The sequence below is a fragment of the Phyllostomus hastatus genome, unplaced genomic scaffold, assembly GCF_019186645.2.
Source record: "Phyllostomus hastatus isolate PE091 unplaced genomic scaffold, TTU_PhHast_1.1 phas_contig_34, whole genome shotgun sequence".
In the NCBI taxonomy this organism is placed as follows: Eukaryota; Metazoa; Chordata; class Mammalia; order Chiroptera; family Phyllostomidae; genus Phyllostomus; species Phyllostomus hastatus.
This window is the reverse complement of record NW_025333857.1, coordinates 15,550,575-15,575,194: the sequence shown is the minus strand read 5'-3', so window position 1 is coordinate 15,575,194 and position 24,620 is coordinate 15,550,575. Positions and strand designations below refer to the sequence as shown.

Genomic DNA, 24,620 nt, shown 5'->3' with positions numbered 1-24,620 from the left:
TCCTTGGGTCCTTAAAAATGCACAGGGTGTGTGTGGTAGGTGCTGGGTAGAGGAGATGATGGAAATAGGAGAGCTGTGGAGCAGATGTGCATGATGTGACGCACAGGTTCCAGCGCTCCCCCGTTTTTACTCAGAATTCCTTTGGAATGGCTTAAAATATATTCAAATTAAAAGTTTAAAAACTTACGAGAGTTTAAATTGTTTAGGACTGTTGCCAAAGTACTGATTTTATTAAAAAAAAAACCCAAAACCTAGCCCTGGCTGGCATTGCTCAGTGGATTGAGCGCGGGCTGCGAACCAAAATGTCGTAGGTTCGATTCCCAGTCAGGGTACATGCCTGGGTTGCAGGCCATGACCCTTAGCAACTGCGCATTGATGTTTCTCTCTCTCTCTTTCCCTCCCTTCCCCCTCTAAAAATAAATAAATAAAATCTTAAAAAAAGATACGTAGATATTTATAAAAAAAACAACCTTAGTAACTTCTATGGATGTATAATTTCATGGGATTTGTTGAATCAACAATTTAACATTTCACCCAAACATATCCTCTATCTCATATGGGAAAACATGTTAATTAAAAATTAGAAACTTTGTGTTTTATCTTTGGTTGGCACTTTGTTTTTAACGCAAGGGTTTTTTTAATTTAGGTGATGGATTCTGTTTTTATGCTAGAATTTCTTGCTCATCCAAAGGCTATTAATAGAACTAATAGCTTTGGGAATGAAATTTAAATATAAGTACATCCACATTAAAGACAAAGCAAAACAAATGCTTTTGGTATATGAATGAAGAATGGAAGTTTCATTTATAAAACTAAAGCAATTTATTAGGAAAGTAAATTTGTTAGCTGTAAAATTAGGATGATGTTTCTTGTTATTAGTTGATTCATAAACCTATTAAGTTTCTATTGGCTACAAGGCTCTTAGCCAGACATGTCAGTACAAAATTATAATACTGCTAATTGTAATAGCAGCTTTCAACCCTAGTTAATTCTTCTTAATCCTTGTCATTGATCAAACCTCTTCTTCATTCTCTGAAAAATTTTACACTAGTCAATGTTTCCTGGCTAATTTGACATTAAATTTTATTTTAAATTTTAATGGTGTTGAAATTTTAGCTCATCTTTTAGTGAGGATTGATCTCTGTATTGAAAGAGAAGAACTATTGTTGAAGTAGGAATTTAATCGAACCTTTATATTGAGCTGACTCCAAGTATGCAATTTGTGTGGATTTCTACATTTATTTTTCTGTAAATTTTTGTCCCTTAATATCGATGAAGTCCCAGCTTCAGATGGCATGGTGTAATAGGAAGAACAGATATTTTGGAGACAGATTGAGTTGGGTTTTAATACCAGTCCTGTCTCCTAACTGTTATATGACCCCTGGTGATATTATCTCTCTGAATCTGCTCATTTGTAAAATGATGCTAATAATCTTAACTATGCAGGAGTTTTGATGAGCATTAAAGATAGTATACATTCTTACTGAAATTGAGATTTTATTCTTTAAAAAAGTTTAGATTTTCTTCAATAGCTTGATAAAATTTACATACCATACAATTTAACCATTTCAAGTATACACTTGAATGATTTTTAGTACATTCGTAGAGTTGTACAACCATCACCACAATCAATTTGAGAACACTTCCATCACCCTAAAAAGAAACCCCCATTCATACACACCAACATTCACTCCCCATTTTCTCCCAACCCCTCCAGCCCTAGGCAACCCTAATCTTTCTATCTACAGATTTACCTATTCTGGACATGTCATATAAATGGAATCATACACTGTGTGGCCCTTTGTGTCTGGCTTTTTTCCCTTAGTTTAATATTTTTGAAATTCATCCATATTATACCATTAATCTTCACTTCTTTTTCTGCTTCAATAATATTCTGTTGCATGGATGTATCAGCTTTTATTCATTTATTCATCAGGTGATGGACGGTTGAATTCAACTTTTTTTGCTGTTAATGAAAAATGTTATGAATATTCATGTATAAGTTTTTGTGTGGATGCATATTTTCATTTCTATTGGGTGTATACTTCAGAGTACAATTGCTAGGTCATATAGCAACACCAATTTTAATATTTTGAGGAACTTCCAAACTGTTTTCCAAAGAGGCAGCGTCATTTTATGTTACCAACAAAAGTATATGAGCATTATAATTCTTCAATTATGTCTGCTAACAATTATCATCTGTGCTTTTTATTATATTTATCCTAGTGTGTATTATACAATATGGTTTTGATTTGCAGTTTCCTGATGACTAATAAATAATATTGAGCATCTCGTCATGTGTTTACTGGCCATTTGTATGGTTTTTTTTAGAGAAGTCTTTGTTCAGCTCTTTTGTCCTTTGGGGTTTTATCTTTTTATTGTTGAGTTATAAGAGTTTTTTAATATATTCTAGATAAAACTCCTTTATCAGATATGTGATCTGCAAAATTTTCTCCCATTGTATGGGTTGTCTTTGTCTTTCTGATGGTGTCATTTGAAGTGCCACAGTTTTTAATTTGTTGATTAGTTTTCTTTTTTTAAGTATATTTTATTGATTATGCTATTACAGTTTTCCGAATTTTTCCCCCTTTATCCCCACTCCGCTCTGCACCCCACTGCATTCCCCCCACTCTTAGTTCATGTCCATGGGTTTTAGATGTAAGTTCTTTGAATTCTGTTTCCTATACCATTTTTGACCTCTCTCCATGTATTTTATGCCTACCAATTGTGCTTCTTCTTCCCTATACCTTTTCCCTTGTATTCCTCCCCTCCCTCTCCCCACTGAAAACCCTCCTTGTGATATCCATTTATCTGATTCTGTTCCTATTCTAGTTTGCTTGGTTTTGTTTTTGTTATTTTTCTTTTTTTAGGTTCATTTGTTGATAGTTGTGAGTGAGTTGTCATTGTTCATAGTTTTTGATCTTCTTCAATTTCTTAGATAAATCCCTTTAACATTTCATATAATAAGGGCTTGGTGATGAGGAACTCCTTTCACTTGACCTTATCTGAGAAGCACTTCAACTGCCCTTCCATTCTAAATGATAGCTTTGCTGGATAGAGCAATCTTGGATGTAGGTCCTTTCCTATATGACTTTAAATACTTCTTTCTAGCCCCTTCTTGCCTGCAAGGTTTTTTTTAGAAATCAGCTGACAGCCTTATGGGCATTCCTTTGTAGGTAACTCTCTCCTTTCCTCTTGCTGCTTTTAAGATTCTCTCTTTACCTTTAATCTTGGGTAACTTAATAATGATGTGCCTTGGTATGTTCCTCTTTGGGTCCAACTTCTTTGGGACTCTCCGGGCTTCCTGGACTTCCTGGAAGTCTATTTTCTTCATCAGATTAAGGAAGTTTTCCTTCATTATTTATTCAAATAAGTTTTCAATTTCTTGCTGTTGTTGTTCTCCTTTTGGCACCCCTATAATTTGGATGTTGGAACGTTTCAGGTTGTCCCAGAGGTTCCTAAGCCTGTCTTCATTTTTTTGAATTCTTGTTTCTTTTTTTTTTTAAGGATTTTATTTATTTATTTTTAGAGAGGGAAGGGAGGGAGATAGAGAGAGAAACATGAATGTGCGGTTGCTGGGGGTCGTGACCTGCAACCCAGGCATGTACCCTGACTGGGAATAGAACCTGAGACACTTTGGTTTGCAGCCCGCGCTCAATCCACTGAGCTACGCCAGCCAGGGACGGAATTCTTGTTTCTTCATTCTCTTCCGGTTGAATGTTTATTTGTTCCTTTTGTTTCGAATTGTTGATTTGAGTCCTAGTTTCCTTCCTGTCACTGTTGGTTCCCTGAATATTTTGCTTTATTTCACTTTGGGTATCTTTCATTTGTTTTTTCATTTTTCGATCAAGCTAAATCAGTTCTGTGAGCATTTTGATTACCAGGGCTTTAAACTCTCCCATCAGATAGGTTGGCTATCTCCTCATCACTTAGCTCTTTCTCTGGAGTTTTGCTCTGTTCTTTCATTTGGGCCATATTTCTTTGTCTCTGTGCAACTGTTAAGTTGTAAGGGGGCAGGGCCTTAGGTATTTGCCAGGGCAGGGCAACACTCTTTGCTGTGCTCTGGCACTGCCTGTGGGGGAGGGGCCAGAGAGGGAACTATGCAGCTCGCCTGCTCATCTCTAGTGCACTTTTCAAAGAACTCTTGTGTGAGACTGGGAATTTCCTCTGCCATGGCAAACACCCACCTGTAGTCGACAGTCAGCTCTGAGTCTCTGTTTACCATTTGGTCACCCGCTGGAGAGGTCTGCCACTTTACTGAAGCCAGCCCCTCGTGCTGCCCCCCACCATCTCTTTTGGGGTTCTCTCAGACAACCCCGTCCACATGACCCAATGCCTTGGGTCAGGTTCTGTCTCTCACCCCTCTTGCCGGTCTGGTTGACTGTTTCTTTATTTCCTTGGTTGTTGGAGTTCCATGCAGTTTGATTTTTCTGGCACTTCTGGTTGTTTATTGATTTTAAATTCGTGGCTATCCTCCTTTTGCTTGTGCAAGGAAGCAAAGGGTTTCTACCTATGCCTCCATCTTGATTAGTAAGTTTTCTTGAGTGAAAGCTTCTCTGCCTTTTTAGGACAATTTTCATAGTTTTTATGATTTGTAAAAATTTTTTTTTCACCAGTCAACTTGTTTTGCTAGCTAGAGGATTCACCAAGCTCTTTATTTTCATTATCCCAAAAGTTCTTCCCTATAAAATGTTTAAATATCTTAAAGCTTTACTCTTTTGTAGGTTTTCTTATTCAGTATTTGCCCAGTATTATCACATAATTATCTTTCCACTGAAACTCTAGCATTATATTCACAAATTACATGCACACACACATACTCACTGTTATTTCATTACATACTGTAGAGCAAACTCTAGAAATATAGAAATATATACACACTTTCTTTTCTTAGACTCTTTAAAAGATTCAAGATAATATAAAGTAATTATAACAATGTATTGTTGGATTTATAAAATAACATACACAGAAAATGGAAGAATGAACAGAGCTGTACAGGAATGAGTTTTTTATATAACTTTGGAATTAATTTGGTGTAAATCTGAAGTGGAGTTTGCTAAGTTAAGATGTATATTATAAGCCCTAGAGAAACCACTAAGGAAAAAACTAAAAAAATATATAATTAAGCAATCATTAAATAAATTAAAATGTTACATTAAAAAAATACCCACTTAATGCAAAAGCAATAAATGAAGGGGAGGGGAATGGGAAAGGAATGAGGCATATAAAAACAAAAACCAAAATGGCTATACCACCATATCAATAATTCCTTAAGTAAGAGTGGTTTGGTGGGTGGGCTGGATTGGGAGTAAAAGGGAGAAAACTGTATTTGAACCATGATTAAAATAAACAAAAAAAGAGTGGTTTAAGTAATCTAATTAAAAGGCAGATTGTCAGATTGGATTAAAAAACCCTAGCAAGATCCAACCATATACTATCTATAGGAAACACACTAGACAATAAAGGACACTAGTAGGTTGGAAGAAAAAGGGTGGAAAAATACACCATTCATGTGACAAACAAAAAACACTGGATGAATATTACTAATGTCAGACAAGATAGACTTTAGAACAAAAGTATTACTGGAGATAAAGGGGAACATCTTGTAATGATAAAAAAGTTAATCCACCAGGAATATCAAACAATATAAGCATATGTATATGTGCTTATAGAACTAGCAATAGCACTCCAGTTTACATGAAACAAAAACTGACAGAATTGAAGAATGAAATAGCAATAATATTTGGAGACTTCCATGCTCCACTTTCAGTAATGGGCAGAACAACTTGGAAGATCAACAAATGAAAAGAAGACTTGAACAGTCCTAAAAACAAAGCAGACATCTATAGAATACCCCACTCATCAGCGATAGAATGCATGTTCTTCTCAAGTGTGCATGAAATAGTTTCAGAGGTAAATCATATGGTAGGTCATAAAACCATCCTCAGTAACTTAAAAAAAGGATTGAAATAATACATTGTGTGATTTTTCTCACCACAGTGAGGTTAAATAGAAATCAATAACAGAATATTGGAAAAATTTAAAAATATCTGATAATTAAACTATATTCTCTGAAATAACCAATGGGTCAAAAAGAAATTACAGGGGAATTAGAAAATAATTTAAAAGGAATGAAAATTAAAACAGCATAACAAACCTATGGGATGTAGCTAACACAGTGCTTGAGAGGGAAGTTTATAGCAGCAGTCACATATATTTTTTAAAAATCCCTCAAATAACCTAACCTCCCATCTTAAGAAACTAGAAAAAGAAGACCAAACTAAACCTAAAACAAATAGAAGAAACAATACAGTCTACAGTAGAAATAAAATAATAATATAAAACAAGAAATCAGTGAAATCAGTGAAATCAAAGTTAATCTTTGAAAAGATAACTAAATTAATAACATTTAGCTAGACTGACCAAGGAAAAAAGGGAGAAGACCCAAATTCTTAAAACTGTGAATGAAAGAGGGGGCACAACATACTGACATTATAGAAATAAAATTAAAGAGAATATTGTGAACAACTATATATGCCAACAATTTGATAATTTAGATGAAATAGACAAATTTGTAGAAAGACACATTATCAAAAATGATAAAGAAGAAACAGAAAATATGGATAGACCTATAACAAGTAAAGAGATTGATTAAGTAATCAAGATGCTTCTCACAAAATAAAGTCCAGGCCCAGATGATGATTTTACCAGTGAATTTTTAACAACAATTCTTAACAAATTCTTTCAAAAACCAGAAAAGAAGGTAACCTTTTCCATCTTATTCTGTGAAGTCAGTAATATTATCCTGATTAAAAACAAATGAGGCAGCCCTGACTTGTGTGGCTCAGGGGATTGAGTGCTGACCTGGGAACCAAAGGGTTGCCACTTTGATTTGCGGTCTAGGGCACATGCTTGGGTTGTGGGCCTGGTCCCCAGTAGGGGACACGTGCGAGACAACTACACATTGATGCTTCTCTCCCTCTCTTTCTCCCTTCTTTCCCCTTTCTAAAAATAAATAAATAAAATTTAAAAAAATGAGGCAAAGACATCAGAAGAAAAGAAAACTCAGACAGCTATCCCTTTTGATGCTAAAATCCTCTATAATATACTAGCCAAATGAATCCAGCAAGATATAAAAATTTATACCATGATCAAGTGGGATTTATCCCAAGAATGTAAGACTGGTTTAACGTCTGAACATCGGGTAGTGCAATAGAACTTATTAAGAGAATGACAAAAGCCAAATGATCATCTCAATAGACAAAAACATTTGAGAAAATTCAGTATTCTTTCATGATAAAAATGCTCAACAAACTGGGAATAGAAAGGAACTTCTTCATCCTCATAAAGAGCATCTACAAAAGGCCTACAGGTAACATCAAAGTTAATGGCAAGAGACTAAATGCTTGCTCCTAAAGATCAGGCTCAAGACAAGGATTTAGACTTTCACCAGCGTTTTACTGGAGGTTGCAGCCAGGGCAGTTAGGCAAGAAAAATGAAAAGGTATACATTTTGGAAAGGAAGAAATAAACTCTCTTGACAGATGATATGATCTTGTATATTAAAAATTCTAAGGAGTATACACACATACCCTACTATTGACTATTAGAGTTAATAAATGAGTTTAGCAAGGTTGTGGATACAGTGCAAGATCAATACACAAAATCAATTATCTGTGCAATAGCTATGAATAATCCAAAAATGAAATTAAAGGAATAATTCCATTTACAGTAGCGTAAAAAAATGAAACACTTAGGAATACCAACAAAAGAAGTGTAAGCATTATATGCTAAAAACTACAAATCATCACTGAAAGAAATTAAGACCTAAGTAAATGGACAGACATCCTATGTTCCTGGATTGTAAGAGTTAATGTTGTTACTTGTTAAAATATCAGTACTCTTAAACTGATGTATAAATTAAATGTATTTTCTATCAAAATCCCAGATGACTTTCTGCAGAAACTGACAAGCAGATCCTAAAATTCATATGGAAATGCAAGACATGTAGAGTAGCCAATATAATCTTGAAAAAGAATAAAATTGGAGGAGTAACATTTCCCAATTTATTTTTTTACTTTTTATTTTTAATTTTTCAATTACAGTTTACATTCAATTCTATTCTACACCAGTTTCTGATATATAGCAAAGTGGCCAGAAAACCATGCACTCTACTGAGTGGTGCCCCCACTGCCCAAACCACCCACCTATCCCCGTATGCTGTTATCTTGACATTATCGACTGTATTGTCCATGCTGCAGTCTGCATCTCTGGCTGTTCTGCAACTACCAATTGGTACTGCTTCATCCCTTCACCTTATTCACCCAGTCCCACAGACCCACTCCTCTCTGACAGCTGTTGGTCTGTTCTCTGTATCTATGGGTCTCTTTCTGTTTTGTTTATTTTGTTCATTAGATTTCACATGTAAGTGAAATTATATCCAGTATAATTTCCAATAGTCCAATCCAATCTAATCTAGTCAAGTCTAATCCAATCAACATCATCTAACCCACTCCAATGTTACCAAGGTCTGGTCCTTCTATCTTCTAAGTATCTTTCTAGTGTATAAACCTCTTTTTACTCCTAACACCCTAGCCTAAGCTACCATCACCTCTTAAGTAGACTGGTATAGTTCCTTGTAATTGGTCTCACTGCATTCACTCTGGACCACTATCTGGCAATTTTCTGCATGAGTGCCAGCATGATTGTTTAAAGTGTTCCTTAATTCCTCTGTGCCTCAATTTTCTTATCTGTAAAATTGGTATAATAATAGCCCTTCCCTCATAGGGTTGTTGTAAGAATAAAAAGAATTACTATATGTAAAGTACTTGGAATAGTGTCTGGCAGTAAGGCCTCAGTAAATTTTTACTGAGACCTTGTACAGTGTTACGTTAAACCAAGTAAAAGATATGATTAAGACAGAAAGAGGTTTATTAATAATAAACTTGAATGGGGATAATTATTAGCTTGTTTATCCTTAATTGTTCTACATATGTTCACATAAAAAAATCTGCAGCTCTTATGTGTGACCTTATTATGTGTAATTTTTTCTTCTTAATTAAAAGGCTAAGAAGCACCAGGCCTTTCTAGTAGAGACATGTGAAAATAACGTGAAAGAACTGGAATCGATCTTGGACAGCTTTACTGTGTCGGGCCAATGGACATCAGGTTAGTTGAAGGTATAAAATGACAGATGCATCTGTCAGTGTTCCAAAGTCACTACATTTTGGGAATTCTGCAGATGCCTCTCATAGTCCCTCATCTCACCATGTTTTGATCTGATGACATGATAAGAACAGTCCTCACAGCAGTCAGTTGGCCTAGCTGGCTGAGAAAGGGTGATGGAATGTGGACCTGCTGCTGTCCTCCCAGAACTTGATTTACAAGTGTTGGGGTCTGTGTGATTGGACAGACAAGGGCTCACTTGCTGTGTTCTGAATCCAACTGAGAAAAAAGTCCTCACAGTGTACCTGCAAGGGGAGCAGATGTTTCGATCAAACTGAGCCAAATTCTGAGGCAACCTTCAGCAACTTAAAGGTCATGCATTCAAAAGGTTATGTAGGACACAGGCTGTAACAGCGCATACTCTACATGTGGCTTTCTAAGCTGGTTTTCTCCTTCATTTCCTATTGCCCTATATATTTTCTCTCTAGATAAAAGTGCTTAGGTGGAATATTTTGGTTTTGGCGCACTTAATATAATAAAGAACTATAAAAATTGTATACTAGGTAGTTATATTTTGAAAACTATCGAGAACCTTAGTTGGCTGATGAATGCTGTTCATGATTTCTGCTTTCTTGAATTTTGTGCGTCTGCCATTTTATGTGCTATGGTAACTTTGACTGAACTACTTTCACTTTTCTACTTCAGCTTTCTTTTGCCACACTGTCAGCCTTGAATTATTTAGTTGTTTTCTGACTCAATGGTATTCTTCAAAAAGCACATATGATGAAATTCCTTACACTTTAAAATTGAGTTCCAGGACTCTGTCTTTTTAAAAGAAACAGATATTTGGCAAATGAGTTCTCTAGGAAACTCTCAAGTTCAGGCAAGTTTGTCGTCCTAGAAAGAATAAAAGGATGTGATCAAGGCCCATTTTTACCTAATGAACCTGCAAATTTCTATTGGTGAACTATTAGAAATTGAATATGCTTTGCTATTATCTACTTCTGGGGTCTGCTTTCATCCTTCATATTTTTAGCAGTAGTTTTATGAAATTAATGTGTAACTTCCTTTTGTTTCATGGTTTGTTACTGTGGAAAAAAATCAAGGAATATAAAAGTGGAATAAAAAATATGGATATCCAGTTTTCAAATACATTTGATAAAGCTTCGGAGGATAAAATTTACTTTTACAATGGTACTGTTTTTATTATTGAGATGTATCATTGTGTAATGGTGTAAGAATATTTAAAAAGTATTAAATTATTAAAATAGCTTATCTTATACCTCAACATTATTTTAAATATTACTTCAGAGTTAGAAAAGCTAAGAATAATGAAATCATGTCTCACTTGAATTTTAAAATGAAATCATTGATAACAAAGCAACTCACAAGCTGTTACTAAGCCTACAGAAAAACAATTGTCTTCTGTTAAAGTTTTTCTTTTTATTCTTTTAGTAACCATTTTTTAAAATTTCCTGGTTTCCCATATATATGCACACTGTATGCATTACAGAGAAACCATTTCTGGAAATGGGACTGTGTGCTGCATTCATGATTTTTGTACCATTATAGAGTGGTCTGTGTGTCCATACTGAGCAGGTTATTCACAGTTTTACCCACCAAGAACCATTCTCCTCCAGTCTGTTTTGTTTTGCCTTGTAGTGACCGACCTCTATAAACTGCGTGATTGGGGCTCCTTTGGCCTCCGGCTTCTGCCTGGATTTGGACAGTGGGTGGGCCAGCAGAGTAAGAGAAAGAAAGGAAGGAAAAAGAAAGTCAGGGTATTCATTTCCTCTGCTTCCTCTGGTCCAGTGTGTTTCTGGTAGTGGCTTCATTTTTCAGCAGCACCACCTCCTGTTAAGCAGGTCTTCTTCCACAGCTGTGGATGGTATTCGCCTATGGTGACAGCCTTCTGTCAACTTGACCCTTTACACTTAGACGTGGTATTGATTTTTCTACTCTTGATAGTTGTTGGTGCCTCATCACATTTTTAAATTAATTATCTTAACCTGTCTACATTTCTGTAAACAGTCTCTTTCAATAAGTTTTTTCTTGATGAAACCTTCTGAGTGTGTCATCTTATTACCTGCTGATACCCTGATTCACATAGCTGCTTGGGACCTGACATCATTCTTGCTCTTGACTTCCATGGAATGGCCCTCTGTACCTGTAATGGACTCTCTGTTTATACCAGCTGAGGTTGGGTTTTTGTTACTTCATCAAGAGGGACATATATAATAAACTTTATTGTTTAATATTTTATGGGAGAATCTAAACAATTAAGATTGCCTACTGAGTTAGGTCTGGCTTTAGCTACACAAAGATGGCCAAATATTTTGCTTATTCTAAATGAAGTAATTTTAAAACTTATCTTAGGCTAATTCAAAGATGTACACTGTGTGTATATGTGTGTACATGTGCATGTGTGTAATATCTCATAGTGTAGATACATCTTTGAGAAAAAAACTACATCAAATAGGGTCATATTCTTACTATGTAATGTAGCATAGCCTTAGAACTTGCTGCAAAATTAATTCAGTTATGTTGGGAAGAGCTTTCCAGACAGATCCTCTGTTTTGCAGTTATGGCAATAGTGTTATACTCCCTTTTATTACCTCTTCATACCTTTCAGTTCAATGTATATACTGTCCCCCCTGACCCTGATACTTCCGTTTCAGGAAAATTAATCCATGGTAGAAATTCAGAGGAATGGTTACAAAATTGTTTCTTTGTTTTTTTTTTAATATTTTATTTATTTATTTTTAGAGAGGGAAGGGAGGGAGATAGAGAGAGAGAAACATCAATGTGTGGTTGCTGGGGGTCATGGCCTGCAACCCAGGCATGTACCCTGACTGGGAATCGAACCTGCGACATTCTTTCTTTGTTTTTTTGACTTGCTCTTTAAAATGCAATGAATGGAAATTATTTTACTGAGTGAATTTTAGTCTGGAGTTGACAGCAGTTGCTAGATGTTCTGTTCCCTGCCTTCTTTAGATTTGGTGATCTTCTATTAGGAAATATTTCTGAAGCAAGAGTAACTATCACCTTATCTCCATGTAGCAGATGAGACAAAGTTTCAGTTAGTCCAAGACATTAAGGAATTTATTTAGATAGAGGGTTTAACTTGGTGTCCTCCCTGGTGATCAGTGTCACGGTTTATACCTTATTTCCTGAATGCCTTCTGTACCTCCTCTCCTTCTGACTCACTGGTCTCTTTGCTTCCTCCTTGCTTCCCTGTAGTCTGTTTTCTGTATAGCCACCAGAACGATCATTTGAAATCCTACGTTACAGCATGTCACTCCTCCACCCTAAACTTTGCTGTGTTCTGCATTTCACTAAGAGTAGAAGCTGAAGTGCTAGCTATGGTGCATGCAAGACCTTACAAGGCCTGCTTCTATCCCTTGTCATCCCTTTGACCTGTTATTCATCATCTCCCTCCCTGTGTTTGGGCCACTCTGGCTTCCGATATACATACCTTGAACACATCAAGGTATTCTTGCCTTGGGGACCTTTGTGCTGACCCTTTCTCCTACCTGGAAAGTTCTTCACCTCGATAAGATATATCTGCATATCTTTCTTTGTCATCTTCCTTTAATCCATGCTCAAATCTCACCTTCTCCAGAAGGCTTACCTACTACCCATTCCCATGCCACTTGCCTCACTACCTCTGTCCTTCTGCTCTACTTTCTCCCCCAATAGCACTTATTGTGATTTAATATATTATTTGGTGCATTTATCATTATATCTGTGTTGTCAAGGTTCTTCAGAAAAACAGACCAAATAAGATATATGTATATATCCTATATAAATGTATATATTGTATAGATGAAAATATGTATCTATTATATATATCTTATATAATATTATATATTATACCTATCTGTATACATATAGATAGGTATCTCTATGTGTATATACATAGAGATATATATAAGGAGGTTTATTATTGGAATAGTTCACATACTTATGGAGGCTTTAGAAATCCTATGATATGTCCTCTGTAAGTTGAAGAACCAGGAAAGCTGGTAGTATGATTCAGTCTGAGCCCAAGGGCCTGACTACCTGGGTCTGCTGGTGTAAGTTCTGGAGTCTGAAAGCCCAAGAACCAGGAGCTCTGATGTCCAAGGGTAGAAGATGGAAGTCCCATCTCAGGAAGAAAGAGAATTTGTTTTTCTTCCATGTTTTTGGTCTGTTAAGTGGGGTTGGGGAAGCAATGGCTTAGACAATGCCCACCCACATTGGTGAGGGGGGATCTTTACTCAGTCTACTTATTCAGATGCTAATTTCTTTTAAAATACCCTCACAAACAAACCTAGAAATAATGCTTTTCCGGTTATATATGCATGCTTTAGCTGAGTCAACTTGACACAGAAAATTAACCATCATTAGTTAATTTTTATAGGTTTAAAGGATCTTAGAGGGCAAGGATCTTTGTCTGTTTTATTTACTAATGTGTTTTAATCAGCTGGAATAATACTTGGCCCATGGCAGGTACTCACTAAATATTTGTTGAATATGAATAAGAGCGTGAATGAATTAATATCAGGTTGAAGGTCTACAGTATATTTGCATTTAAGTTTTTGAGTTTATACAGATAGTCATAGAATCTCTGTAGAGATCACAGCCTTTTGGGTAGCAACCTGTGAAGAGTAGCCGGGAAAATTAACCCTCAGTGGAAAAGATGTACAGTTTTACATGGGTCCTAGAAGTGTCACCTTGATTGCCTACTATCATTAGGCAAGATAGAATCACTTTATTTGGTCAGGGATATTTATTTCCTATTTCTACTTTCTGCTGAATTGAAGTACCTTAGTTGCTCATACCTCATTTCTTTTCTCGTAGAAATTCTTATAGTAGGATGTGTAAGGGGAGAAATCTTTTCCCACTTTGATCCCATGTCGTCTTTCTGCCTCAAGTATTTCTTCTAATACAGTTCACCTCTGCTCGAGGATGCCAGCAAAATACAGAAGGTGACTTTTCCTTCATTAGGTTCATAAAAGAAAGTTTTTCTTGTGGCTTAGTCTTGGATCCTCCTCAGGGTGGTTGCCTTCTGTGTTGACTGAGACAGAGCCCTCCAACCTTCTTCAACCTTTCTTTCCTTGAGGAAGTCATTTTTAATATTCCAGAGGTATTCTGTTTCTTTTTCCTGGAGAGGCTGAAGGACCCTAGGAAATAACAGTAACAGTGTTTGATGCGTTTAGGTATGTATATATAACCCAGAAATTGGGCAGTTTCAGGGACTGCTGTTAGGGAAATCAGGACAAGAAATTGGACTTTTCTGCTTCCCTTTCTTTCTGTAATAAAGAATTATCGCCTATAGCAAGTATTTTCTTGAGAATTTTAATTGTTTTGGTGAACCTCATGCTGGTACATTTTAACTAGAGATTAATGAATTACTGGCAAGCCGAGAATGCTTATAGTAGCAGCACACAGGTCTCTTTTGGTGTCATTTGCCAATTTCTTCTCTCCTTTTCCCTTCTCCTAATTCACTGAGGTTAACAAAACAAACTTGCCCTACTGCACTGTGCTCATAGCTTCAGCTTGTGAAATCCAAGGGAGGGACTTCGGTAAGAATACTCAACATTCTCTAACGGGGTCATTAATCACATGGTTATGGTGGCTGAGAAATCTACCATTTCTCACTGGAGAAATCCAGTTTGCTCTTGGCAAACTGAAGACCCAGGAGAGCTGATGGGTTAGTTCTAGTCTCACTTGGAAGTTCTAAGAACCATAGAAGAGCTGATGGTGTGAGTTCCAGTGAGAGTCTGATCCAAAGGTAGGAGAAGACTGAGGTCCAGCTTAAAAACAGAAAGGATTCCTTCTTTCTTAGCCTTTTATTCTGTCAGGCCTTCAAAGAATTGGATGAGGCCCACATGTATTGGCGAGGTCAATCTGCTTTACTTAATCTACTGATTCAGATGTCAGTCTCTTCCAGAAACATCCTTGGAGACTCATCCAGAAATAATATTTAACTAAAATCTGGGTCCATGACCCAGTCAGGTTTACACACAAATTAACCATCATGTCTCCTTTCCCTTTTCCCTCCAGCCCCCCTAAACCACCATTGTGCTTTCTGTCTTTATGAATTTGACTACTTTAGATATAGTATTTGTCTTTTTGTGATTGGCTTATTTCACTTAGCATAATGTCCTGAAAGTTCATCTGTGTTATAGTATGTGATAGGAGTTTCTTTTTTATTAAGGCTGAATAATATTCCATTATATGCATATACCACATTTTATTTATATACTCATCCATTGATGGAACTTTGGGTTGCTTCCACCTCTTAGCTACTTTTAATAGCACTGCTATGAACATGTATATACAGATATCTCTTCAGGACCCTGCTTTCAGTTCTTTTGATATATACCCAGAAGTGGGATTGCTGGCTATTAATTTTTATCACAGAACGTGAGTATACTAAGATCCTCTGTGAGCTGTCTTGCATTCTGGACATACTCTTTCTTAAGACCAGTTTTCCCTTGATGATCAAGACTGACTGTCCTTTGTTTTTTGGTTTCCTAGCAAAAAAAAAGTCCAGAAATAATCAGGTTACATTCTTAGCTTCCATTATAATGGAATGATGCCGTGTCCCATGGTGGAAGCATTTCACCCTTGGGAATTCAGATTTAGACCAGATTTAGTTTTTGAGAGGGGAAGCAGACATTTCACTAAGGACTATTAGGTGTAATAGTGAAACGAACCACTCCTTTTTCTAACATTTGATTCCAGAATCGGTGAATCCTGGCTATGGGAGAAACACAACATGCATTGATTGCTGACTCAGAGCACATGTCTCCTGGGGGATATTATCTGTATCTTACAAAGTGTGGCTATCCATCCAGTATCATGAATCTTCAAAAAGCCATTCTGCTATTCTGTATGCCAGCTACTCCTGAGGGATGAGAAACATAGGAAGACCATAGGAATTCTATGAAAATTAGCCCATTTCCATACATTATTTGGTATACCATGAGTTCTCTGGTTAGAAGCAATGCTATGTGGAATACTTAGTGGTGAACAAGGTATTTTTTAAATTAATGGATGAGGATTTCAGCAGAAACATTATGATCAGGGAAGGAAAATCTCTATCAAGAGTAATGTATATCTTAGTAAGACTAACTGGCTCATTCCATGATCGAAGTGACATAGTATAATCGACTTGCCACTGCATGGCTGGCTGGTCCACCTAGACAATAGTGCCATATCTTGGGTTTAGTGTTTGTCTTTGCTATTGATAGGTTTGGCATTCAACCAAGGAAGGGGTTGTGATCCTATCAGACTTGGTGAATGGAAGTCTATGTTGCTGAGCTCATGTATTATTCATCTGCCATGACTCCCTTTTTGCCCTTTACTGTGCCATTACACTTGCTGTATGGACACTGGTGGCTGGAGAAAGATGCTAGCTGATGTCCACAGAATGCTTCCTCTTGGTTCCCTCATTATTTTGGCACTGAAGTTGATCCGGGCACAGTGACCATTTGAAGAGATCGGTTCTCAAATAATACTCTTGCTCAGACCACCTTGTTACCAGTTTTCCAATTGTGTTCATTTTGAGTCCCTGACTATTCAGCCAAACTGTTAGCTAACACCCATATTGGTATATATTTGTACCTTTGGTCATGTCTTATCTCAGCCAAAATAACAGCCAGGTTCATTACTTGAAGTTCTGTCTACTGGGAGGACTTTACTTCACTACTATTCTATAAGCACCTGCCACCCTTGACTGGCTTGAACTTGAGCAATCAGAATGACATCTTGGTAGAGAACTAAGTAGAATATGTGATGTCACCTGGAATGGACAGTTGATCAAGATTTCTGCAGACTGTGTTATGATAGAGGGCTAGAGTTGATATAGTTCTGATAGAGAGCAGTGAAGGTAGATTGCTGGCCTTGCCAGTTGGAAGAAGCTGTTTTGGTGGTTTTTACTAAAAGGATAAAAGAAATAGCTTCATTCCATTTGCCAGGAAATGTACTGATATGCTCCATCAATGAAACTACTTCTTTAAGTACAGCTATATTGGAGTCACATGTGATTAGACATGTAATAATTTACTGTCATTCTTGAAAATCCATCTGTATTCTGCACAAGCTAGACAGGTGAGTTGAATAACCACCCCTTTACCTTGTAAGTCCTTAGCAGAGGCACTAATCTTTGTAGTCTCTCAAGGAAGGTGGCATTGCTTTTGATTTACTATTTTCTACTTGCTCTTTTCCCTCTGTAAGTCCCTCTCTCCATGGGTCAGGTTACCAATATGGACATTGTGCCAGTTTCTGCATTTGTCTTTTCTAACTACATATTCCAAACTGGGGAGAAAACTATGAGGTGGGTTCAGATATCTCCTAGGCCCACTGGAGATAGACTTTAGCAAAAACTTAGGTAATCACCTGACCTCCATAAACCCTACCCTAACTAGTGAACCACAATGCATTTTAGGTCTCTAGGACCCATACAGATCCAGTGTCCAGTTGCCCCTGATAAGTGTGGTTAACTTCCCTTCACCAGTACACGATTATCCTGGTAAAGGGTCACATGTTTCCTTGAGGACCCATCCTCTTTATTCAGCGGGTGCTAGGTCTGAACTAGCTTTTGTCTGAGAATTGGTCGAGGGCCAATACTCTGTTTTTGTTAAGTCCTACTTCTGGTAATCAGACCTAGAGGTTTTCTATACAGATCAGGTAACAATTAGGTAGAATGCCTATCTATTTTAGTCCTAGGAACACCATGATCAGTTAGCCGAATCTGTCATCTCCGTGGGTAGTCATTTTGTTTATTGCTGTGACTCCACTGCCTGTTTTGGTGTCAATGTCCGTTTTGTCTCTGGAAGTTAAGTGTTATTCCTTGGCTTGCATCACCCAAGATGCCATCATCTTCACTGAATTCAGGGAACCCAGCCTAATGGCATCACTTCTGAGTTATCCATAATCTTCTAGCTACATGGGGCTTATCAGGTCACATAGAGCCTGGACTCCCCTAACCAAAGATTTCTTAAACCTTGGTTAAGGAAGTGTTTTTTGAACTGTCCCAGGGGACTTAAGTACACCCCATATGTTAGAAGAGTTATGAGCCATTCCCCTTAAAAACACTAGAGTGGGCACCGATGTTTGCAGGATGATGGAAGTGTTTGTTTTTGATCTCAGTGAATAAGATGAGTTAATAGACAGAATGCGGTCTCAGTTTGAAAAGTATAATGGCCCACAGAATGTTTATATTTTAGTGCTTTTAAAATGAAAAAGGAATTATCATAGTTATCAGTGTATTACCTGTTTGGACTTTTTTCAGGTGAAAATCAAACCCATTTGAATGTTAATTTCTATGTTTTATGATACAATTAAAAGAACAAAATTAGATAAAAGGATTTTTTCCAATGCTGAGGATGAACATGACTACTCATATTCTATAATATACCTTTTTTTTTTTAAGCTCAGTCCTTTGTCTTTTGGACTTTGACTTTTGAAAAGTTATTTATGGCCTCTTTATACAACCACATCAAAATTACAACTAAAATAAAATACAACAACTATCACTCAGAACTGTCAGAAATTGAGCTGAATGGAAATCTGACAACTACAGAATTAAAGAAACCACATCCATCCAGACTGGTAGGAGGGGTACAGACGTGGAACAGAATGGTCCCTCACTCATGTCTGGTGGATAAAAATTCAGGAGGGATATCTTGGGAGCAAGGAGTCCCAGCTCAACACCAGGCCCCCAAGCCCATACAGCGGGGAATGAGTTGGTGGAAGAAACTTCTGGAGCCTGAAGTTCCTCTTGAAGAACCCATAGATGGACGCACCTACTCAGATTCACTTCCTCTGAGCTCCAGCAGCAGGGTAGCAGCTTGAAAGGCACCAGTGGTATACAGCGAGACACTGAAGTGTCTGGCACCAGGGTGAGCATAGGCTATTGACCCTTTTCTAAACCCTCCCCGCTCAGAGCCCACAGGCTGTTAGCCACATGGCTAACACTGTTTGACCCTCCTATGAGATCCCCAGAGACTCTGCCCCACCCATCTTACAGGTCTACCCAAGCTGCTTTTCCGTATGAATGGCTGGTCTTGGCTCATGCTTTACAAGTTCCTAAGTCCTCTCAAACAAGCAATGGCTGACCTAAGTGAGCCTCAGGACCTGCACTAGCAGCAGCCAGCCTAGATTCACAGCTTGCCTTCACCTGGGAATCTCCAAAACCAGTACAAGTAGCAACCATCCCAGATTGCTTTACAGCTCAGGCAGGGTGGCCCCAGGCAAGACACAGGTCGGGGCTGATCTTGGCCTGTACCACCTGGGAAATGTCAGGGCTGGTGCACTGCTACAGGCCATGTTGGAGTATCACCACCCTGACCCTGCACAGCAGATCCTGAACAAAGGATGGAAGTTGGTGGTCAGTGGCCATAGCCAGCCCCTTCTGCTGTCTGGCATGGATGAATCCCTGCCATTGATATGCCAATAGCAACCAAGGCTCCACTACAAGACAAGGGTGTACATAGCCCACACGAAGGGTGCACCTTGAATTCCCAGCTTGTGTGATAGGGATGGCTGTGCTACTGATCCTACAGGACACATACTACTACATTAGGCCACACTACCAAGACATGGAGTCAAAGCAGCTCTACCTGATACATCGAAACACAGGAAGGCTGCCACAATGAGCAGACAAAGAAACAGGGCCCAAATGAAAAACAGACCAAAACTCCAGAAGAAGAGCTAAACAAAATAGAGATAAGCAATATACCCGATACAGAGTTCAAAACACTGGTTATAGGGATACTCAAGGAACTTAGTAAAGACCTCAACAGCATAAAAAAGATCCAGTCAGAAACAAAGGTACACTAATTGAAATAAAGAACAATTTACAGGGAAACAACAGTAGAGTGTATGAAGCTGAGAGTCAAGTCAATGATAAGGAATGCAAGGAAGCCAAAAACAACCAATCGGAGCAAGAAGAAGAAAAAAGAATCTAAAATAATGAGTATAGTATAAATCGCCTCTGGGACAAGTTCAGGAGGTCCAACATTCACATTATAGGGGTACCAGAAGGACAAGAGAAAGAGCAAGAAATTGGAAATCTCTTTGAAAAAATAAGGAAGGAAAACTTCCCTAATTTGGTGATGGAAATAGATATGTAAATTCAGGAAGCACAGAGAGTCCCAAACAAGATGGATACAAAGAGATACACTCCCAGACCATAATTAAAATGCCAAAGGTTAAAGATAAAGAGAGAATCTTAAAAGCAGCAAGAGAAAAGAAGTAACTACCTTCTTATGGGGGAGTTCCCATAAGACTGTCAGCTGATTTCTCAAAAAAAAGTTTGCAGGCTAGAAAGTATTGTCAAGAAATATTCAAGGTCATGAAAAGCAGGGACCTACAGCCACAATTGATCTACCCAGTAAAGCTAACATTTAGAATTGAAGAGAAAATAAAAAGCTTCCAAGACATGAAAAAACTAAAGGAGTTCATCATCACCAAGCCATTATTATATGAAATGTTAAAGGGACTAATTTAAGAAAAAGAAAATAAAAAATATGAACAATAAAATGGCAAAAAAATACAAATCTATTAACAATTGAATCTAAAAAACAGACTTAGCAAACAAGAAGAACAGAGACAGAGTCATAGATACGTAGAGCATTTTGAGGTTGCCAGATGGGATGGAGGTGTGAGAGAATGGGTTAGAGATGAGGGGATTAAGAAGTACCAATAGGGGGCATTATTGGAGAGTTCAACCAAAATGCAGGCATAGGTAGTATGCTTCACCTCCTAGCACAACCAAGAGAAGGAAACAACCAATTTAAAAGCAAAAAGCCAAACAGAACTGCCATAAAATAGAACTGTATGGAAGTCTGGCAACCAAGGAGTTAAATAAGAAATATTCATTCAGATTGCTAGGAGGGGTGTGTCGGGAGCCGACCAATAGCTGACCTTTCACATAGTCAGGTCGGGTGAGACGCATTTGCACACACAGCAGAGGCGACTGTGGTCGGATCTCCTGTCTATCTCCTCCTGTATGCCTGTCCCTGCTAGCAATAGGTGGTGGGAGTTTTAGATACCTGTGTGTTATAATAAAAAATCTGCATGATGCCTCTGATTCTGTGCTAAATGACTTGTTGACCACAGAATAGAGACCCCTAGCAACCCTAATGTTCCCTGTTTCCCTCACCTGGGAAGTTAAGGACGAAATTAAACTATGGGCAGACCAACTGCCAGAACGCTGAAGGAAGCTGTTGCTGGGAATGTTTCTTAGGGAGTCACCACTTGAAAGCTTAAGATTTATTAGAGCCATTACCCCTCCCATACCCTGGACAGGAGTGTATAGAAATAAGGAGTTCTAGTTGAGAATAATAATCTCAATACTTGGAAATGAACACAAAACATGGCCCCCTCCCCCAAGATGTATAAATCAAAAAATATAGGCAAAAAATCAGTTATCTGATTGAGATAAATTTAATTTTAATGGATAATAGTTGATTTCTATATACCTATAAATCACCCCTTGCACCCTTTTAATTTAGACCAATTCCTAGAATTTTAATAGATATCTAGTTACTAATTGGCACCTGAAAGTTTGTGCCCGTATAGCTTCGTTGGCTAACTGATTAGTGACCCTCTTGGTCAAAATAACCTTTGTTTAATATGGTTAATCTGTGGGACCTCCTGTACTTTTCGGTCATTTCTTTGTTTGACATGATTGATTTGTAAAACCTTCTGTGGTTTTAGAAATTATTTCTGTGGTAACTGTTTTTGTTTTAATAATCACACTGTGTATTGAATGTTGTATAACCTCTCCTATAAAAATAAAGATTGATTTTTCCCGGTGAGTTGGGCCCAAAAAGCCTGGCTGTCCTCCGGCACCCTACTGGGTGTCTCACTTCAGTCTCTTTGCCTTAGCCGTGCTTCCTTTGGGGACCTTGAGACCCTGCCAAGGCTGGACCCCAGCAGGGGTGGAGACTGGCAGCCAGGGTGGAGAGGACACTGGAGGGGATATGTGAGGTGGCAGCTGGTGGAGTGGGTGGTCCCACATTTGCATACAGATAAACCAGGAGGAACAACTGGGGAGTGAGACAGACTGTGCAACCAAAGTTTCCAGCGTGAGGAAATATAGCCTCAAACCTATGGGGGTTGTAACTGAGGGAGAAATTGCCAGTCTCATGAAAGTAGGGCCAGAGCTGAGCAAGCAGGATGGTTCCCTCTCTTAGCTCTCCCCCACAGACAGTACCATAATGCAGCAAAGTGTATTGTCCCACCCAGGTGAATACCTAAGGCTCCACCCCTTACAATGTAACAGGTGTGCAGAGATAAGGAAATATGGCCCAAATGAAAGAACAGATCAAAACTCCAGAAAAAGAACTAAGTGATGAGGCGATGGACAACATGCAGAGTTCAAAACACTGGTAATCCGGATGCTCACAGAAACGTTGAGTATGGGTGCAAAATAAAGGAAGAAATGAAGGCTATATGAAGTGAAATAAAGAAAAATGTACAGGGAACCAACAATGAAAGGAAGGAAACTCAAGTCAATGATTTGGAACAAAAGGAAGTAATGAACATTCAACCAGAACAGAATCAAGAAGCAAGAATTTTAAAAAAATGAGGAGAGTCTTAGGAATCTCTGGGACAACTTTAAACATTCCAACATCCAAATCATGTGGGGGCCAGAAGGAGAAGAGGAAGAGCAAGAAATTGAAAACTTATTTGAAAAAAAAAAATGAAAGAGACTTCCCCAATCTGGCAAAGGAAATAGACATATAAGCCCAGGAAGCTCAGAGAACCCTAAATAAATTGGGCCCAATGAGGAACATACCAAGACACACCATATTTAATTTGCCAGAGATTAAAGATAAGGAGAGAATCTTAAAAGCAGCAAGAGAAGAGAGTTACCTACAAAGAAGTTCCATAAGACTTAACAGCTGATTTCTCAAAAGAAACTTTGCAGGCTAGAAGAGGCTGAAAAGAAGTATTCAAAGTGATAAAAAGCAAGGACCTACATCCAAGATTACTCTATCCAGCAAAGCTATCATTTAGAATGGAAGGGCAGATAAAGTGCTTCCCAGATAAGGTCAAATTAAAGGAGTTCATCATCACCAAGCCCTTATTATATGAAATGTTAAAGGGACTTATCTAAGAAATTGAAGAAGATCAAAACTATGAACAGTAAAATGACAACAAACTCAAAACTATCAACAACTGAACCTATAAAAGCCCCCAAAACTAAAACAAACTAAGCAAACAACTAGAATCAGAAATGGAGATCACATGGAGGGTTAGCAACAGGGAGGAGGAAGGGGAAGCACGGGGGAAAAGGTACAGGGAATAAGAAGCATAAATGATAAGTACAAAATGATAAGTACAAAGACAGGGGAGGTTAAGAATAGTATAGGAAATGGAGAAGCCAAAGAACTTATACTCATGAATCATGGACATGAACAATGGTGGGAAGATTGTCTGACGAGTGGGGGGTGCTAGATGTAGGGGGTAAAGGGGGAAAATCAGGACAACTGTGAAAGCATAATCAATAAAATGTAATTTAAAAAGTTTTTTATGACTACGATTAAAAAATTTTTTTAGACTTTACTCTGATAAAATAGCTTTAATGGTCAATTGTTTTGGGGGGCCTTAGTGAAGTGATTAGGATATTAATAGATTAAATTAAATCAGTCAATAAGGTCCTGGGTCCTGAGTGACCCTTTCTTTTTATTTATAAGCATTTTGTTGTTTTAAGGGACCAGTAAGTATATCTTTTTTAACCATTTTTAAAAAATCTTTTTTGTTTTTAATACTTTATTTCTTAGAGAGAGGGGAAGGGAGAGGAAAGAGAGGGAGAGAAACATCAATGTATGGTGCCCCTCATTTGCCCCCTTCTGGGGACCTGGCCTGCAACCCAGGCATGTGCCCTGACTGGGAATTGAACAGCGACCCTTTGCTTCGCAGTCCGGTGCTCAATCCATTGAGCCACACCAGCCAGGGCTGTATATCTTTTCATAATGGGTATGGGTGGGATATAAAACATACTTTGTATTTCAACTGAACTTTTGTATAAACATATTCAGGCAAAGAAACTCAACTTAATTTTATGTAAAATATAGGAATGTGCATGGGTGAGTAAGGAGAGGGCATTTTTTCTCACACCTCTCAATACTCATGTTAAGATGATTTTATTCTGACTTTCTAAGAGGAAGTTTTCTCCCTTATTGTAAAAGCTAGCAGATTTCCCAAGTGTCCTTGAATGATTTATTCATGGCCTACTTGTGTAGTACCAAAAGAAAAGAATTATACATTACATGTTTTTATCTTGTGCAAGAGAACAATTTTAAAAATATATATTTGTGAAAACCTTTAATAAAATTTTTAATGAGTTGTCTTTCCAACTTATAGTCATTACAAATACTGTCCTCTCCATTATTGTGGTTTAGAGAAGTGTCTTTTTTCTTTGCCCCTGGCTGGGATATGTGTCGTTTCCAT

The 24,620-nt window shown here is 37.8% G+C and overlaps 1 protein-coding gene across 6 annotated transcripts in view; it reads left to right on the top strand.

Moving 5' to 3' along the window:
- CCDC171 (coiled-coil domain containing 171) overlaps positions 1-24,620 on the top strand; it is a 372,925-nt gene that overhangs the window by 87,476 nt on the left and 260,829 nt on the right. For all 6 annotated transcript variants that reach the window (XM_045840936.1, XM_045840939.1, XM_045840937.1 and 3 more), the window contains one exon: positions 9,065-9,167. In XM_045840936.1, coding sequence (XP_045696892.1) covers positions 9,065-9,167 — 103 coding nt within the window. The remainder of the gene's footprint in view (positions 1-9,064; positions 9,168-24,620) is intronic.